Here is a 20119-nt window from a genome sequence, read left to right on the forward strand (position 1 = left end):
TAGCAGGAGCTGACAACATGCCTTGTAAAACAGCTGTGGCAAAACCAGCTCTAGACTTAGAGTATATAGGCAGGTGATAATGCCTAGAGAAAGTATGCACTGAACTCCAAGTAGCTGCTTCCAGAATATCCTTAGTTGCCACCCCCCTTAGAAATGCTGTTGAAGTGGCAGTAGCCCTAGTGGAATGAGGCCTAATCCCAGCTGGAATCTCTTTGCCATGATGGGAATAACAAAATGCAATGCAAAAGCCAATCCATCTAGAAATAGTTTGTTTTGACACAGGTTTGCCCTGTGAACTTAAAGCAAAAGAAACAAGTAACTGCTGAGACTGCCTAAAATCTTTAGTCCTGCTCAAATAATAACGCAATTGCCTGTGTACATCTAAAGTGTGCAAAATCTTTTCCCCTTTATTTTGAGGATCTGCAAGAAACGTAGGCAAATGAATAGTTTGGTTTAAAGCCACACTAGAAACCACCTTAGGCATAAAGGAAGGATTAGTACGTAATGATACCCTGTCCTTATGGAAAATCAAAAAGGGCTCTACTGCCATAAGGGCCTGCAACTCAGACACCCTTCTTGCAGAAGTAATAGCCAACAGAAAAGCCGTCTTCCATGACAAATATTTCAATTCAGCAGTAGCTGCCGCTCAAAAGGTTGTAGAGTAAGTTTTTCCAACACAAAATTGAGATCCCAAGCAGGAGTAGGAGCTCTACGTGGGGGTCTTATATTCTTTGCCCCTCTAAGAAACTGCTTGAACAAAGGATGCGAAAACAAAGGTGGGTCACAATCATAGTGAGCTGAAATTGCTGCAGCATGAATCTTTATAGAAGAGAAAGACAAACCTTTGTCCAATAACTCAGTAAGATATTGAAGAGCCACACTCAAATTAGGCTCTGAAATCTCCAAATTCTTTGCTGTACACCAAAATAAAAATCTCTTCCATTTTTCTGCGTACACTCTCCTAGTACTAGGCCTTCTAGCTTCCATAATTACATTTAAAACTTGTTGAGGAAGCTGAGACCTTCCATGTTTCAACACAGAATATGCCAAGCTGTGAGATGGAGAGATTGAAGCTTGACATTGAGCAGATGACCGTCCTTCTGAGATAACAGATGAGGAATCAGAGGTAAAGGCCATGGAGGCTTCTTTACAAGACTCCTTAGAAGTGGGTACCAGTGTTGCCGAGGCCAATCTGGAGCTATCAAAATCATCCTTGGCCTGTCCTGTCTGACCTTTAGTAATACCTTTGGAAGAAGAGGAAGAGGTGGAAAAGCATATACATGAAGGTTTTTCCAACTGAAAGACAGAGCATCCACTTTCCAAGCTGTGTGATGAAACCCCTTTGTGCAATACCTTGGCAGCTGGTGGTTTAGTGGAGAAGCGAACAGATCTATGTCTGGAGTTCCCCATGACACTGTCAATTTCTGAAATACATGAAGATCCAGTTTCCACTCGTGGGGATCCATGATTTGTCTGCTTAACATATCTGCTAGGGAGTTCTGTGCTCCTGGCAGAAACCTTGCCTGAAGAGTCAGTTGCAGGCTTAACGCAGTCTCCCATAAAATCATTGCTTGCCTGCATAGAGGATAAGAATGTGTTCCCCCTTGCTTGTTGATGTACCACATGACAGTTGTGTTGTCTGTCAGAATCAACACCTGCCCTGGAAGAAGTAACTCCTTGAACGCCATCAATGCAAACTGGACTGCTAACATCTCCTTCATGTTGATATGTAGATGCTGTAGTCTGGCAGGCCACTTGTCTTGTATCCACTTTCCATTTAGATGAGCTCCCCAAGCAGTGTCCGAGGCATCTGTCGTTAAAATCTGACTCGCCTCTGGCCGGGTCACAGAGAGTCCCTTGTTTAGGTGACATTCCTGAGCCCACCACAAGAATTCCTTTTGAAGGCAAGGTATTATTTGAATGACAGTGTCCAAATCCTGGCAGTGCTGTGTCCATACATTTTTGAGATACCATTGCAGCTTCCTCATATGCAGTTTGGCATTGGGAAGCACCAGAATACAAGATGCCATGAACCCTAATGCTTGAAGGACTGTCCTTGCAGTCAGCACGGACTGATGAGATAGTTGATGGAAGTAAAGTGACAGACTCTTTTGTTTGTCCGGGGTTAAAAGGCCATCTGGGCTGCTGTATTCAGTCTCACACGCAGAAAGCACAAGTCTTGAGAGGGAACAAGAGTGGACTTTATTTCGCTCACAGAATACCCTAGGCAGCTTAGCACTGCTATGAGATATTCGAGATGGTGTAGAAGGTGTTCTTTTCTTGAGCCAGAATCAGGCAGTCGTCCAAGTAAGGATAAATTTGAATGCCTTGAAGCCTGAAGTAAGCTATCACTGGAGCCAGAACCTTTGTGAATACTCTGGGCAGTAGATAAGCCAAAGGGCAATGCAGAGAACTGATAATGAAAATCTCCAGTTCGAAACCGCAGATACTTTCTGCAACTTAGCCTTATAGGCACATGAAGGTAAGCTTCCTTGAGATCCAAAGTTACCATCCAGTGATCCTTGCCCAGCAGAGGTAACAGTTGCTGTAACGTCAACATCTTGAACTTGGGAATGTCCAGATAAGTGTTGAGGATAGATAAATCCAAAATTGGTCTCCACGTGTTCCCCTTCTTTGGTACTAGGAACAGGCGAGAATAAAATCGAAGCCCCTTTCTGACACAGGGACTGGCTGAATAGCCCCTATCTGGAGTAACTGAGAAACTTGCTTGAGAGCCTCTTTTCTTTGTGGAGGAGGAACATCTGGCATGCCTTTGAAAGGGGCATTGTGTGGAAATAAAATCTGTACCGTGATGAATGATATCCAGCACCCATCTGTCTTGAGTGATTAAATCCCAATTTTCTTTGAAAAGAGACAATCTTCCTCCCAAAGGAGCTGCCAGGCGAGTCCACTGGCAGCTGAAAAGGCAGGTCATTGGTTCTGCTTACGAAAGGACTGACCCCTGCCCTCAGCAGAAGTCTGAGCAGGTGAACTGTCTGATCTAGGCCTAAACGAACCTTGAGCCCTGCCCCTACCACGTCTAGATCTACCCCTAGACTGGGAACCATAAGCAGGATATGTCCACCCCTTAGCAGGCCAATTTCTACTAAACTTCGGAGGCTGCACCTGCAAAAAATCTTTAACAGTCTGCATAGACTTAGCTTTGTCCTCCATTTTCTTTAAAACTGCTTCCACAGGCGGTCCAAACAACACATCAGACTGTAAAGGAGCATCCAAAATCCTGGTCTTAACATGCTCAGCTAAATTCTGATCCTTCAACCATGCATGTCTGCGAAGAACAGAACTAGTAGCAGCCACCCTCGAGGAGGCCTGAACAGCATCAAAACCACACTGCAAAGAATGCTTACCCACTTGTTCAGACACATGAACCAAATCCAGCAATTCTTTACACTCAATACCTTCCGCCAAAGCATCTACCTTAGATTTCAATTGTGAAAGGAGATAATTCTGATATTTCAGCATATGAAATTGACAATTCAACGCCCTCATGGCTAGAGTGGAAGAAGTATATACTTTCTTACCCCACCTATCCAAAGCCCTTGCCTCTTTATCAGAGGGTACAGGATTTTTAACAACAGAAGCTTTAACACCTTTAGGCCCCTGAGAAACAGTTTCTGGGTCCGCCCTAGGACTCTTAAACAAATACTTATGAGCTTCGGGCACCCTATAATACCTATCAGGCTTAACAGGAGCAGGAGGCAAGGAATCAGGGTTCAGAGAAGCCTCTGCAAAACATCCTCCACCACATTCAACACAGGAGGAATAGCTAAGGGCCTATGCTGAGGCAAAACAAGAATTCCCTAAGCCTTTTCTGGAGTCAGAGTAATCTTGGCCTTCCCATTTAAAGTGCTCCCTCATGGAGTGAAGAGTCTCTGAAAATGAAAAATCCTCAGGAGGAGAAGCTGAAGGAGTGGAATCATCCACATCAGAATCAGAATAAGCAGGAAACTCTTGCAAGTCTTCCACAGAAGACTCTGAAGCCTGTGAACACTGTTCAAAACTATCAAACTCCTGTTCCACCCTAGGCCTCTTATCAGGTGGGGGCATAGAACCTCTAATCAGAGTAATCAAATCTTCAGCCATTTTCAGCATATGTTTCTTAGGCACAGAGCCCGAAATGCTAGGAGAAGCCCCTACAGAAGCTGAACTTGGCCTTCCTCTAAAAGAAGCTCTGGAAACAGAAGGAGAGGCCCTAACTACCTTGGGAAGAGAGGGAAGAACAGTTACCGGAGAGGCCCCCTCAGCCTGGCCTACTTCCTGAGAGGGCACATCCTGTAACAGTAAAGTATCTGCCTGAGACTCCATAGAGACTCCTGGCAAAACCTCTGGCTCCCCTGAGCCTTCTAAAGGACCGACGTCCGGGACTGCCGGTTCCTCACCCCTAGACTTCACTGTTTTGTCCTTGCGCTTCTTAGATGAAGCAGGCGTCGGAGCATCCGACGGCATAGTATAATTGCAACGCTTCCCAAACACTAACCTAGCACAATCAAGCCTCCTCTTAATAGTGCGTTTATTAAATCTAGCACAAGAGCGGCAACCAACAACGTCGTGCTCAGGCCCTAAACAAGGTATACACAATGTATGATAATCCCTATGCGGTATCTGCTTCCCACAAGAAATACAGTTATTCACTTTTTCTGACATCCGTAATATACTGAGGCAAGAAAAACCAAAATGTTCTAACGTGGTTACTTAGCCAACTCTGTACTCGGTCTGAAACTCCGGTTTCGGAAAATCTCAGAACGCCAACCTGCACTCGCAAAATTGCTTCTGCATCGGACCATGCGGCAAAAAAGACTGAGGAAATGACGTCGGTCATGCGCATTAGTACCCTGACGTACTGTCGTCAGTCTAAGGCGCCATGACCGACGTCAGCCTTATACTCTGGTATTCGGGCCGACTGGGACGCGGACTATACCCAATAGTCAGGACTGCAGCAAGGGAAGACGAAGAACATCGATGGATTTGGTCTAAGAGAGACCCTATCTTTGTGAAAGATTAAATATTGGGGTTTGATGGAGAGGGCTTGTATTTCCGAGACCCGCCATGCTAAAGTGATTGCTATTAAAAATGCTGTTTTCCAAAAATTGAGATCCCAGGGCATAACGGGTTTGGACACTGGGGGATGAAGCAACAGGGTACCTTTGAGGAATGCTTTGCATAGTCTGTATGACATAAGTCTAGGTTTCATTTGCTATGTGGAAATTAGATATCGCCGCCAGCTGAACTTTGATGGCGGCTGATGTGGATCCCTGATAGAAAAGCACTGACAAGAATTCCAGAACTGAATCTATCGGAGCTGTGTAAGGATCGATACCTCTAGTATGAGCCCAGATGGAGAACCTTTTCCATTTTTCCATTTGCTAGAGTAAATCTTTCTAGTAGATGGCTTATGAGAGGACGATAATATATGGACCACTTCTGGTGAAAAATTATGACGTCTGACTAGCGATGGAAGTGTAGTAGCCAGGCTGTCAACCGGAGTGTCCTCAGAGAGGGATGGAACTATCCCAACATGTGTGTCAGTAAATCTGGTAGAGGGTCCAGAATTCAAGGAGTGTCCACAACGCATGGTTGAAGAAAGGGGAACCATACTTGACGAGGCTAATGTGGGGCAATCAGAATCATTCTGCTTCCCAAGGATTGCACTTTCTGAATCACCCTTGAGAGAAGGGGAAACGGAGGGAAAGCATAAAGCAGACCCGAGGGCCAATCGTGAACCAGAGCATCCCTGGGTGTTTCCCCCTGTGGGGGGGATCATCGTGAAGTAGTTGCTGCATTTCGCATTGAGAGGGCTGGCAAAAAGGTCGCAGCAAGGCTGACCCCATCTGCTGAAGATTTGCTCTGTAACCAGGCAATTCAGGGACCACTCATAATGCATAAGTATTGCTCTACTTAGCCTGTCCGCTATTACGTTAGACTTCCCCGGAATGTGCGTTGCCACCAGAAACCATTGGGAAGCTATTGCCCAATTCCACACTCGCATAGCCTCTCTGCATAGGGGGTAAGACAGTGTTTCCCCCTGCTTCTTGAGATACCACACTACTGACATGTTGTCTGAGTGTATCGCAATAGTCCCTAGAGGAAGAACTTCCTGAAGTGCCTGCAACGCAAGAAGCACTGCTCTCATCTCTAGGGCATTTATATGCGAATGTATCTCGTGTTCTTGCCACATGCCTTGGACTGTCCTGCCGAAATAATGCTCCCCACCCTATCTGGGAGGCGTCCGTGGTCACCGTGGCAACAGGGACGGGAGCAACGAAGGGCTTTCCCACATTCAAATTGTTGGTGCACAGCCACCAACGGAGGTCCTGCTTGCACCTGTCTGTGATTAAGATGGGATGAGATAGAGGGAGTCTCTGGAGAGACCACTGGACAAAGAGGAGCCATTGAAGAAGTCTCATGTGTAATCTCGCTAGAGGGACTAACATGATAGTCGCCGCCATGGTCCTCAGGAGTTGTAGAACCAGTCTTGTCTTCGCTTGTCTCAGGGGCATCAGTATATGAATTTGTCATTGCAATACTGTGATCCTTTCTTGTGGCAGGAATGCTCGCATTTAAATGGTGTCCAACTCTGCTCCTATACAGGTGACACGCTGTGAGGGCAATAAGGCAGATTTTTCCCAGTTTATCATTATGCCCAATTGGTGGCATAGACTTATGGTAGCGTCCCTTGTCTGAACTAGTTAATGCCTGGTGGAGAAAGTAAGGAGCCAGTCGTCCAGGTACGGAAACACCTGGAATCCGTGACGTCAAGTGAGCCGTCACCACTGCCATACATTTGGTGAACACCCTGGGGGCTGTGGTGAGACCAAAGGGCAGGGCTCGAAACTGGAAGTGACTGGCTCCCAGACGGAAGCGTAGGTGACTCCTGGATGCTTTGTCCATTTTGACATGGTAATAAGCATCCTTGAGATCGATGGAGCACATCCAAACTTCCTCTCCCAACAATGGGAGAATCTATTGTAGAGTGACCATACAGAACTTGGACTTAATTGTTGAGTTGACTGAGATCTAGAATGGGTCTCAGGTCCCCTGTTCTTTTCGGCACCAAAAAGAATCTTGAGTAAGTCCCTAATCCGATTTCGTCTGAGGGGACAGGTTGGATGGCTCCTTTGCCTAGCAGCTGAGATACCACTGAGGCTGCTTGATCCCTTTGACTAGGTGGAACGTCTTGGATTTTTCTTATTGGCGGGGGTACTGAAGAGAATGGGATGAGGTAACCTCCAGAAACTATCCTTAGTACCCATCGGTATAAGGAAATTCGACCCCCGACTGGCTCTGGATAAGCGCAGTTGGGCACACCCTCAGGAATGAAAGTATGGAGAGCCACGGAAGGAGTCGTGGTCTCCCGAATTGCTGGGGCCCCCTCTGCCTCTGGGGCGACGTCTCCCTGAGCAACCCCCCCTCCCCTGCCTCTGGAGGGGGGCTCACCTTGTGCGGCAGGAAAAAACCTCTGTGATTTCTTGAACCCCCCCCCCCCCCCGCTGGGCCTTGGGATAAGGCCTAGAAGGAAGGGAAAAACGGACCCCTACGGCAGACAGGATCTTTCCCTCTTGCTCGCACCTGGTGAGGGTGTCTTTCACTTTGGTCCCAAACAAGGAGGAACCATCAAATGGGGCATCAGTGAAGGAAGACTTGAAGGCCTCCGCGAAGTAACACAGGCACAGCCAGGCTTGCCTTCTAAGGCGACCCCTGAGCTCACCGCCCTACTCGCTCCCTCTGCCACATATGAGATGAGCTGCATGGACGAGTTAGCGATGGAGTTGAGGGTAGAAACCTGTGCGTTAACCGTCTGAGCCACCGCCTCAGGTATGTTACCCGCAAGAGTATCTCCCAGTTCTTTGAGGAGATCTCTCTGGAGCTGACTGAAGTGAGATAAATAATTCAGCGATTGTAAAATGAAGGTTGCTGAAAACAGGATATGCTTCCCGTACCGGTCCATGGTCCTAGACTCCTTGTTAGGAGGATGGACAGATAAGGAAGACTCTGCAACTTCCTTCTGGGTGGCTGCCGCCACCACCATGGCATCTACCAGGACTCCTTTTGATAGAAACTCTTTTCCTTGGTGTGCGGACAGGAATTTGTTGGGACGCCTGGGCACGGGCTCAACAGAATCAGGGTTTTCCCACACTCTTTGACAAATGAGGTCAGGAAGTTCGTCGAAGGGTGGAGTCACCCAGGAGGTGGAAGGTTGAGCGCCAAAAGCCTTAAGGAATACTGAACTCTTCCTCGGAAGGAGTTTGAAGGCCAGCCTCCTCTTTATTTCAGTATCTCCAGGATATCGGAGAAGGAAACATCATCAGCGGAAGACTTGTGGGGACCCTTCCGATTCCTTGAGGTCAGTATCGGAGATGAGAAACTCATCCTGGGAGTCTATGTGCTTCCTCTTGCACAATTTCTTTCTAGGAGGCTCCTCAGGCATGGACTCTGGGAGACCTTCAGAAAGTTGGGGACCACTCATGGGGGTATCCTTAGGGCCTGGCACTCCACTGTCTATGGCTAGGTGAGTGTCAGAGGCTCTCGTCGAGGTGGTGGGGGACGGAATGAGCGACCTGGGTGATGTAGCTGACTATGTTGCCAGCGAGCTCCGCATGGCCTCGAAGGCAGGTCCTGCAGAGTCCGAGGACCAACCGGCCTCTGAGGCCACGACCGGGGTCCCCTGAGCCGATGCACCGAGTGGGAGACTCGGAACAGACAGCTGTCCCGACGTATCCCCCTCGGGCCCGACCAAATAGACCAGAGTCTCAAACCCTGTGGACGGAACCGACCTGGTCAGAGCCGATGTTGGCACCGATAGACCCAAAGGGGGTATCGGAGCTGGCGCAGGAACATCACTCGGAGCGGAACATACCGGCTCCATCGGCAAGGATGTGCTCGGAGGAGGAATCATCGAGACGGTCATAGACACTGGCTCCGGAGCAGAGTGGGTCGGAGCCGAAAACAATTTGGCCAACACCGGCGACTGCAGAAGCCTCTGCATTACCGTATCAACATCCAAATCAGAAAGCCTGGAGGATTTGGAGGAGAGCGATGGAGATTGGGATCTCTTGTCCGGTGAACCATGCCTGACACTGGGCGACCGGCTCCGAATGGGCTCAAGAATAATTGGAGCCAACGCCGATTCAGTTAACACTGATACCTCCTGCGGCCCAGAGGACAGTGGAGCCAAGGAGGTAGAGTCCAAAACAGTAATCTTCTCCGGAGGCTCCAAAGTGGCAGATGGAGTTGGAGACCTTTTCTTAGACTTGGAAGCTTTAGACTTAGATGGAGTACTAGAAGCCGAATCTATAACTTCCTCAAATGATGGTTTCAAAAGTCCCTTTAATATTAATTTGTTTTTTCTCTCCTGGAGCACCCTAGGACTGAACGCGTGGCAAAAGCTACATGACTCCTGTAAATGGATGGCTCCGAGGCAGTAGACACACACAGAGTGTCCATCTGTGATGGACATTTTATATCCACATTTGGAACATTTCTTAAAGCCAGAAGGCTTATGTTCCTTCTGATCTTTGGACATTTTATAATTAACATTAGTTGAACACCTAGATGCAACCTACAAAAAGGGCGGGAAATATCATACAACTGAGAACACCAGAAAAAAACACCAGAACCTCTAACTGAAACAGTTCACACACAGGATAGACACACCAGGAAAACAGTACTAGCCACACACAAAGAACCTCTAACTGAAACGGTTCTTCTGGCTATTACACAGGAAAAACACAATGACCAAAGGTTTATCCAATGACAGAGGGGAGGACTAGGTCCTCTAAAATGGGCCTAGCCCGCTGGAACAGTTAGGGATACCAAAACAACTAACACTCTCAAGCACTGAAAACACGCACACAAAAATAGCGATCAGCAACAAGAATAGCTATTAAAATAGTTTTTGTGTCTGAACTAACAACTTTCTCAAAGAGAAATAGCAAAAAAGAGAGTACTTAGCCACAGCCAAGCGAGACCACGTCCGAGCTACACAAGCGGCAAATGAGATCTGGGGATATGGAGCAGTGCACCATGGGATACCCTCTTAGCCCAGCCAATGAGTGACTGAGCTAGTAAAAATCTGCAGAGTCGGAGCCGATATTTGGCTCCGAACCCACAGGTAAGAATGTAGGCAAGATACGACTACATAACATGTATTGTTGTGTAAAATCTTATCATAACTTTAGATGTCCTTCTCTTCTATATACTGCTGTATCCATAACATAAGGGAGTCTGCCTCTGGTTGACTCGTACGTCTGGCCATTTTACGAGAGACAGATGTTACTGCGAAGGTACGTATCACGTCCTACATCTCTCAGCGAATGTCGGCCCTAAACAGACGTTGGGTATAAAATGGAAGCCAGCATCCGCCTACCTCAGAACTATATGCTGCGAAACCAGTGACTATGGAGTGGGTACTCGGGAGTCAGGCAAGTGTCAGGGGAAGGCAGGGTGGGAAACTATACAGCAGCATATAGAAGAGAAGGGCATCTAAAGTTATAGTAAGAGTTTACACAACAATACTATGTCCTTCTACTCATATGCTGCTGTATAACATAAGGCAGAGTGCACAATGGCATGCTATTGTGACTTGGAGGAGGAACAGAAGCATTTTCCACAAAGCCATGAAGGATGGCTCTAGCAAGTAATGCTCTGGACCTGGAAATGATGTCCAACTTACAGTGTTTGGTTTAAGTATGGACAGACCATGTAGCTGCTTCTAAAATGGTAGCTGTAACCAAACCCTTAAAGAAGGCACCAGGAGGAGGACACTGCCCTAGTGGAATGTGCATTTACTGCGAAGGAAAGCCTTCTGCCATAGGCTGTGTAGCAAAATGAGATGGTTTTTGAGATCTATGAGGAAATGGTTTGCTTGTAAACAGGATATCCCAGGGCTCTTAGGTGGTAAGACAGAGACTGTCCGATTTATGGATGGCTTTAGTCTTGACCAAATAGTATCTCAGTTGTCTATGTACATCCAAGGAGTAGAGGATCTTTCACCGGGGTTTTGATGCGAAGGGAAGAAGGCTGATGGCCTGATTCAAGGAAAGTTCATTAACAACTTTGCGCAGAAAGGATGGATTAGTACGTAAACAAACCCTGTCCTTGTGGAAACCTGTAAAAGGATAGGAGTCCATGAGGGCTTGCAGTTCAGAAACCCTTCTGGCCGAAGTAATGGCCACCAATAAGATAGTTTTCCATGTACAGCGTTGGAGAAAACAGTCCTTGGCTGGCTCAAAGGGTGCTAGGGTTAACTTTCCAGAATAAAATTTAGATCCCTAGGAGGTGGGGTGGGGTTCTTTAGAGGTCTAAGGTGAAGTACCCCTTTCAAAAAAAGCATAACCTAGTCTAGTAGCTAGACATGGGATGAGAGGAAGGCATGCTGAGATGGCAGATAAGTGTGTCTTAATGGAGGAATAAGACAAGCCTGAATTCATCAGTTCACAGGTAAGACAAAAACCACTGGAGGTTCTGCCGTGACTGGTTGGAAATTTTGTTTTTGACACCAAACAGAAAACCTCTTCCACTTGGATAGATACGATTTTCTGGTAGATGGTTTTCTGGCCTCCTGCAGAACCTGAAGCACATCCTCTATGTAAAGGTGTCTGAAGGGAATCAGTGCCCAATCATCCACAATGTACGGTTCAAGGTGGATAGTTGGGGGTGTGAGTGTTCCCTTGTCCTGTATGAGCAAATCCATCTGGTGGGGTAACTTGTGGTGATTGCCCTTGGCTAGATAATGTAAAAGGGGGAACCAATGTTGCATTGGCCAGTAGGGGGGTCAACAACAAGACTTCAGGTTGTTCTCCCTGAATGTTCAGCAGAACTTTTTGCATGAGTGGGAAGGGGGGAATGCATAAGCGAACATCCCCTTCCAAGGAAATGAAAAATCATCCACCCTCCATGCTTTGGGATAAGGTGTCCTGCAGCAGAAGGTTGATAGCGGTCTGTTCATGGGGGAGGTAAAAAGATTCACTTCTGGAATACCCCATAAATGTACCAGGCCCAGGAACACATCCATGTTTAGCATCCATTCATGGGATTGGGTCAATGGTCCTTCTTAGAGAATCTGCATCACATTCTCTGCTGAAGGTATGTAGATGTCTAAAATGTTGACTAGTCTCTCTAGTGTGATTTCCCACACCTGCAGAGCCAATCTGCACAGGAGGAAGTGCCTTGCCCCCCCCCCCCCAATTTGCTGATGTACCACAGCACTGTGGTATTGTCTGCGTGCCACCTCAGCACCCCTGGCAGGATACAATCCTTGAAAATCTATAGTGCTGATATCTCCTTGATACTGATGTGTTGGTTCAGGGACCACGTGTTTCTCACTCTCCAAAGGTTGCTCCCCAACCTGTGTCTGAAGCATCTGTGTACAGGTCCTGATTGGGGGGAAGGGGTTGTAGGGGCAGGCCAACATTGGTATTTATCTGGGATATCAACCAATTCAGCTCCTTTGAAAGGCAGTGAAACCATGAACACCAGGGGGTATTGCTTCCAGACTGTCCTTAAGTACCACTGGAATTTCCTCATGTGAATCTTTGCTAGGGGAACCATGAGGATGGTGGAGACCATGAACCCCAGGAGCCTGGGAAACTCCCTGGCTGACAGGGCTTTGAGAGGAAGTATTCCCTTGAAATAAGAAGTGAGGGACAAAATCTTGTTTGGCAGAAGGCAGGCCATCACTGTCCTGTTAGGATCATGCATCTTAAGATTTGTGAAGGTTTATGGTGAACCCCAAACTTTTCAAGAGGGACATGGTAAAGTCTAGGTGTTGTAAGACTGACTGGATTGATGTGGCCTGGATGAGGATATCGTCCAGAAAGGGGAAGAGTTGGATCCCCTGTGTTCTGGCAAAGGCAATGACTGGGGCTAGGCACTTTGTGAACACTCAAGGCTGTAGACGGACCAAAGGACAGAACTGAAAGCTTGCAGAACCCACTGAAAAATGGTGGAATTTTCTGAGGAGAGGATGGACTGGGATGTGTAAGTACGTGTCCTTTATATCTAATAACAACAAGAAGGCCTGAAGAAAAATTAGGGGGAGAAGAGTTGTAAGTGTGAGCATCCGAAAGGAGGGGACCTGGAGAAAAGTGTTGAAATGAGACAAATCCAAGATAGGTCCCAAGGGACCCACTTTCCTGGGAACCAGGAAAATCCTGGAATAAAATCCATTTCCTCTTGATTGAGGTGGAACCTCCTGAATTGTGCCAGGAGAGAAATGGTCCTGTAGAACTGTGGAAAAGGAATCCATTTGGTCTCAAGGGGGGGTTTGGAATGCCTTTGAAGGTGGGTATGGTCACACACACCATGGAATATCCTTGCCTTTCAACTGAGAGGACCCAAGAGTCCTGGGTAACCTGTTCCAAGATGGGTAGGACAGGGGGAGACGCATGGACAGACGGGTGTCTGGATTTAAGGGCTGGTAGTCACAGACTACCAGACTTGGGCTAAAAGGGCTGTTTAGGAGCAGATGTAGCGAATGCAGGACTAGAAGGAGTCTGTTTCCTTGTATCCTTTTTTACTTTGGAAGGCCTCCTTACATAGGAAGTTTTGGCTGGATAGTTCCTTTGAAAACGTGGAACCGGGGAGCCAAAAATGTGTTTGAGCTCCTGGAGCTCCTTACCCTTCTCCTGAAGGGCCTTAAAAAGTTCAGCAGCTGCTGACCCAAGCAAAGCTTTGTTGTCCAAGGGAGCATCCATAAGTTCTGACTTAATATTGCCAGGGAGAGGATGCAGCCTAAGCCAGGAATATCTTTTGATGACAGACCCTGAGGATGCAGCTCTAGATGAAGCCTCTACTGCATCACAGCTCAACTTAGTGTGTTTAGTCACTTGAGTGCAGGAATTTAAGAGGCTAAAAAGTTTAGCCTTGGCCAGGGAATCAGTGAGGTCAGCCAATTGCTTAACATCAGAAAGAATGGCCAGGGAGTATTGGGCCATATGCGTCTGGTAATTAATGGCTCTCACTGCTAAGGTGGCAGATGTGTAGACATTTTTGCCTAGGCATTCCATTAACCTGCTCTCCTTATCAGAGGGAAGGAGGGAGGTGAAAGGGAGAAATTTGGAGGTTTTATCTGCAGCCACAGAAATGGTGGAGAGGTCTGCAGAAGGTGCACTGAAGAGAAAATGTGCATCTTCAGGGACTTTGTAAAACCTGTCTGGGCGCTTAGGTGCAGGGGGTTGGGAATCTGGGTTTTTAGATGCAGCCAGGAAGGCATCCAAGAAGGTAGTATCCACAGGTGAAAATGCAGATGGGTTAGGGGACTCCATTTATAAGAGGTTATAATAACTCTTCTAAGTCTCAGTAACCTGGCTGCAGCCCCAATTAAAAAAAGTCATTCATCTGCACAATAGCTTCCCCAAAGGTATTGTCTTCACCTGGGGAATCAGTACCATTTGGTGCTTCTTCTGGGGATGTGTAACCCACAGGGGAGGCAGTTTGTGAAGTAAGGGATTCATCCCCTGATGAGTACTCTTCTTCAGAGTTTAAGTCAGCAACACGTTTACCCTTAGGGGTACATGCTGAAGGGGCCTGGGTCAGAGCAAAGGCCTTGCTTAAGGCAAGGAGGGCATTAAGTAGGCTTTGAGTAAAGACCTGCCAGTCAGGTGCCTGGTTGGAGGGTGGGGACGTCAAAGAAGGAGCAATATGCTTTGTCTTTTGCTTCTACGTTTTGTGGACTTCTGACACAGGCGTGTCAGTGATGCGATGCAGGGAGGGCGAGATGCCAGGCGGCACTCTACAATGTCCGAGATGACATCTTTACAGACAATTTTGGAAACCCCATGCAGGCCCTCGGAAATTATAAGCCTAGCTTTCCCCCCGGCACCAGAGTAGGATGGCTGGGACTCCCTCTGGGATGTGCCGGCGACGTCTTTAACGGCCTCCTTCTGAGTACCCACCAAAGGAAGATCCACAAATTCCGGCTCAGACTCTGGGCCATCACCTGCCTTGAGAGGTATGTCCAGAACAAAGAGCACAGCCGTAGGATCAGGCTGCAATTTTTTGGGCTTATTTGCAGGCAGCTCCTCCAAGGTTCCCAATGTCAGGTCCATGTCTTTAGTGAGATGTTTCAAGCGTTGGTTCTCCAAGTACAGTTTTAACATGGCAAGATGATTCCTAAGGGCTTTGGGGACGACTGCTTGAGAGATTTCACAAGAAGTGTGGCTGTGTTCTTGGCCTAAGCAGAACAAGCAGAACTTGTGAGAATATGTGTGTGGAAACTGGCTTCCACACCAAAACTTGCCCTTTCTACCAGACATGAAACCCAAAACACAACAGCAAAAATAATCAAAACCCCGATGGGGTGCTTATCTGAATTCGGACAGCACAAAGTCCCTTCTATAAGTGAGCGATGACTGGAGCTGGCAGTTACACAGGCGGCATAAAAGTTCTGAGGTAGGTATGCGCCGACGTCCGTTTTGTAACAGACATCTGTTTATGACAGACATTTGCTAAAGGAAGCAGGACGTCACAAGTACCTCCGCAGTAGTATCTTTGACCAGAGGCAGATTCCCTTATGTTAGGGCTACAGCAGTATATGAATAGGACATCAAAAATGTTTTACTCACAATTACTCCCCCCCTTTCCTTTTAGTGTCCTTCCAAACATTAATGATGAAGTGGGGTATATGCTTTTCAGTTTTCCACAAATTTAATAAAGTCAAATAAAGTCCAGTCTTTCTACTTTTTCTTGTAAAGCCATACTTCACAATTGTGACCGATACTTTATAACCTCACTTTTATTCACTAATTTGCGTGATGCTGGTCTTTTTCCTGTTCATATTCATCTTCCAACCCCCAGACTCCAAATTAAGTTCGAGGTACTTGTGATTCTTCTAATCAACTGATGTGCAGTTTCTCTCAAACAATTTCCTTTGGAACACTGAAAAAGGTTTCACTGTCAAAGTTTCTCTATGAACTTATTATCAGAAGAATGAGTAGCAGAGTTCCCTTCTATTTGATGGCTCACTTTTTGGTGGACAAACATTTGTATTTCCTCCACAGCCTGTTTTGCATCAAAAAATGACTTTACTTCTCCAGGTAAAAATATTGAGAAAGCTGGACACAGCAAATTAAACATCTCACCTGCCTCTCAACATACCCATATTTCAGGTATCAATGTGCTTTTATTCTGCATGATGTACTGTGAATAATTATTTTCCACTAACATTCTAATGTCTCCAGTTTTTATTATTTTGCCCTTCTGCCAAAGCTTTTTCAGGGCCAACCCTTTCTCCTGGTATAACTGCATCTTTACTAATACATGTCTTGGCTGCTTTCTCATGGCCAGGGTTGGAGCACACACACACAGTGTCCTTTCAATTAAATTGTGCTGTGAAATACCAGTCCAGGTGTTTTCATCAAATTAATACAGTCTACACCTTCCAGTTTCTCTGGTACACAGAAAATCTCAGGTTTTCCATGCATTCTCGTCCTCTTTCAATTTTTTTCAACAGGTCATCTTGAACAGTCCTATACTCAGCCTACATTTTCTTAATTTTGACCTCTGATTTTTACAGTTTTATCAGTTCATCTCAACAGCTCTTTAAAGCTTCTTTAATTTTCCAATCTTTTGAGTTGATATACTCTGTCAAGGTTTAATTTATTTTAATCAGTTCAGGGAATTTTTTTTGCTCTATTACTGGAAGTCATATTCTTGCACCAAAGCCGGGGTTTGAACTACTTTTTGCTTAACAGCTGCAGAGTTCTGTCCTAGTGAGTGTTGATTTTTTTTTCAGGCTTCCTTAAGTTACTTCTTTCCTGGTATCCAGGCAGTGTATTTACTAACCAACAACTAAATTTACTAAAACTGGCACAATTACTGGCCTTTATCCCTCAGTTTCTTTTTTTCACACTGGGCGAGTTATAACTAAGCTGCACATCAGTGTGTAGTCATCTTGGAAATTCAACACCCTACCATCTTAATGCCATAAGCTTAGCATGCACTTTCAATGTATTCACTTTTTGAAATATGCACTTCGTATTATTATCTTACATTTCTCCAAGAATACTTACATAATTCATACCATTACAAATAGCATTTGCAGTTTATCATCTCAGCCAGGAATATACATTCAATTCACCTCACCTGTAAAAGCAAACTGGTTATCTTGCTCGCTCTACATTGCCATTCCCCATATACACTTTTAAATTTTTTCTAGGAAAAGTAGTTCCACAGTATATAAAAAAAGTTAAAATTGAAATCCTCCTACATACAGTCTGACTAGAGGAAACGGTCTTGACTTTTCAAAGGTTTCCTTCATCATCAATAAAAGTGAAAAGAATTTTAGCATCACTAGCAGACAAATGGAACAATCTTTCACAAAACCTATGAAAAAATACAACACTAAATTCAAAATCTTACTGCACACCAAAAAAGACTGGTACAAGCTTCACAAATTTCCCTATATGCAGTACAAAGCACTCAACCCATATAGTACTTCAGTATGCAAGCAATAATGCTCAACAGTGTGTGTGCTTTGTGTAAAAAAAAATCCCACAAGGGGTGAGAGGCTCAACTGCATAGATAGAGGGCCTCTACACCCCTTAGAAGGGTGTTATTTGCACAACAGCACTCACCATAGAAGGCATTATTGTGCTTTGAAAATAAGCTGTTAAATTGTTTTGTATTTTAATTACCATATATTCTTTAATATTTTTGATAGAACTGTATCATCACCTAGTGTTTCAGACTTGGTGCAGTATACATAACTGTTGTTGGAGGAAGTATTTTACATCCAAAACACAATTTTGGTAAGTATTTAATGTCTACACACATGCTCATGTATCTTTAAAAACACAATAAAAACTCAGTTAATAATGCCAGCAATTATAAGTCTCATACTTCATAACTCCCAACTGTCCATATTTTTGTAGAATGGCCAGATTTATTGCTCTATTTCTTTTGATCTGTTCCTCATTGTAGATTGCTGGCAAATTACTTGGGATCAACATCACTAAATAGTTACATACGTTAGAGATTTAGACTTCATATCCTTCAGAAAATGCACGTTAACATGAATCCTATTATAGCAACCTTCTAATTTTATAAGGGCAATAATTAAAATCTGTCCCTATTTTTCAACCTTTGTCACCCCCCCCCCCCCCATTGTGTTAGGCTTTATCCAGATTTCTTCAGCTAAGAGGTTAAGAGGTATACATGTCTCCTGATTGCAAATAAATGCTGCAGCCACTGATCCTCACACACACACACTTTCATGCATATAAACATGCATACACTCACACAGACGGAGAAACAAACACGCACACTTTTTTTAAACTTTTTTTTTTTTATCTTTTCTTTTAATTTCACAGTCCTTGAACAGCAAATGTGCTACTTAGAGACCATAAAATAAGGGCAACCATTAGCTTTCTTACAGTCCGAGCTCCACAGTACCTTATTATGCTGCCGTGAAGCAGCAGGCTCATTTTTCAGCAAGCATTACCTGTACATTAACACCCTGCGGGAGAATGTTCATTCCCAAAGTGGCAATGTACATGTCACCCATTTTCTAATTATAAATAACACACTACTAAAGCATTCTTACAGTATCAAAAAAATTATCTTGTAAATATACTTCTAAAACCCCTTTGAATAAAAATGTCACTAAAGGTAATTTTTTGTCGAGTTGCTTATTACATTTAGCTCTCTAAGAACTTGTTAAAAATTCCTTCTATATTCTGCTTATATGTTTAAAAATTTCAACAGTTTTTCAAATAGATATTAAGCTGCTAAGAGATCTTTTTTTTAATTTCTTCATACTGCATACAATACTCACCAGTGCTTGGATGTACTGTAATTACTTAATACCTTAATTAATGTTGCAAATGCCACTGTGTCTGGATTGTGGCTGAATGACATCAGATAACCAATCCAGACAGCAAGTTACACAAAAGTAAACAGATGAATATATAAACTGCAACACCACAAAGGTGTAATGGAGTTTTGTCAAGTGATCCATGAACAAGTAATAAATCCTGGAGCAGGAAATCTTGACCAGTGATTTATTTCTCGAGTCATATCCATGCAGAAACGACTGCTCCATTTTCATCTAAAAAAAATACCTGTCTAACAATCCCAAGCATCAACTAAAAATGTTACTGACTGAGTGGCCAATGCAACAACATGCTGGAAAAGAAGATGCATTTCTGCAGGTGTTTAAACTCATCTGTTGGAGTTGTCTAAATAAATATTATGGTCAATTCAACCAAAACAGAACAATATGTCTAACAAAAATCAGGTAAGCAAAGAAGCAAGAAAAACTGATAACTGTGGTACATAACACTAAAGCATGCAGAAACTGCATACAAATGTCATAATATTCCAAAGGCTCAACAGCAGTTTACATTCCTGCTCTGTGAAAAATGCACATGAATCTGAATTAAACAGAGCATAATAGCATCATCAAAATGACTATGTACTAAAACAAATGGAACACCTGCAGATTCATGAAGCTGTACTTCTACAGTTTGGTGCATTTAATTATATCATCTTTATTACCATGTATGCTTACACAGCATGACATCTCAGATGAAACAGTAAAATTATCATTCAATCCTACCTCTGGGTTGACTGTAAATGTTTTTGAGGACTTTCCAACACTAAGCAAATCAAATACAATTTCTTTCATTGCAAAATCCAGACGTTCCTAAAACAAAATGAAAAAAACGAAATGGACACTTGTATATCTTCATACAGAACAGTCTAGCTACACAAAAGCAAAAATGCTAAACATTCAAAAAACTTGCAAGCAAGTCAATGCATAAGATGACCACTGAGGAATATGACAAGTTACAGTGCTTTTAAATATCTTAAAGATATACATACAGCTAACAACCAGAAAATCTATAGTTGCTGCTTTCAGCTGATCAACAGTTAATGTTTTAATTTTTTGTTTTGACAATGAATTTTAGTGTGCATGCGTACATCTGGGTTAACAACTGCATGCTTAGTATTTTTTCCAAGTGAATGGCACACTCATTCCTGTTCTTCACAGCATTTTAAATGGTACAGTTTGGTTTCAGATAAACTTCATTAACAAATTATTTTTACAAGTAGGACATACAATGACAAACCTTAAAAGCAAATATTTATGCAGCATCAATGA

The 20119-nt window shown here is 44.5% G+C and overlaps 1 protein-coding gene across 1 annotated transcript in view; it reads right to left on the reverse strand.

The window, feature by feature from the left end:
* The window catches only part of FRYL (FRY like transcription coactivator), a 3917685-nt gene that overhangs the window by 2776481 nt on the left and 1121085 nt on the right, over window positions 1–20119 (reverse strand). Inside the window, exon 14 of the mRNA XM_044055727.1 lies at window positions 19574–19660. Coding sequence (XP_043911662.1) covers window positions 19574–19660 — 87 coding nt within the window. The remainder of the gene's footprint in view (window positions 1–19573; window positions 19661–20119) is intronic.

Source organism: Protopterus annectens, chromosome 14.part0, assembly GCF_019279795.1.
Source record: "Protopterus annectens isolate FY-2018-M chromosome 14.part0, PAN1.0, whole genome shotgun sequence".
Taxonomy (NCBI): Eukaryota; Metazoa; Chordata; order Ceratodontiformes; family Protopteridae; genus Protopterus; species Protopterus annectens.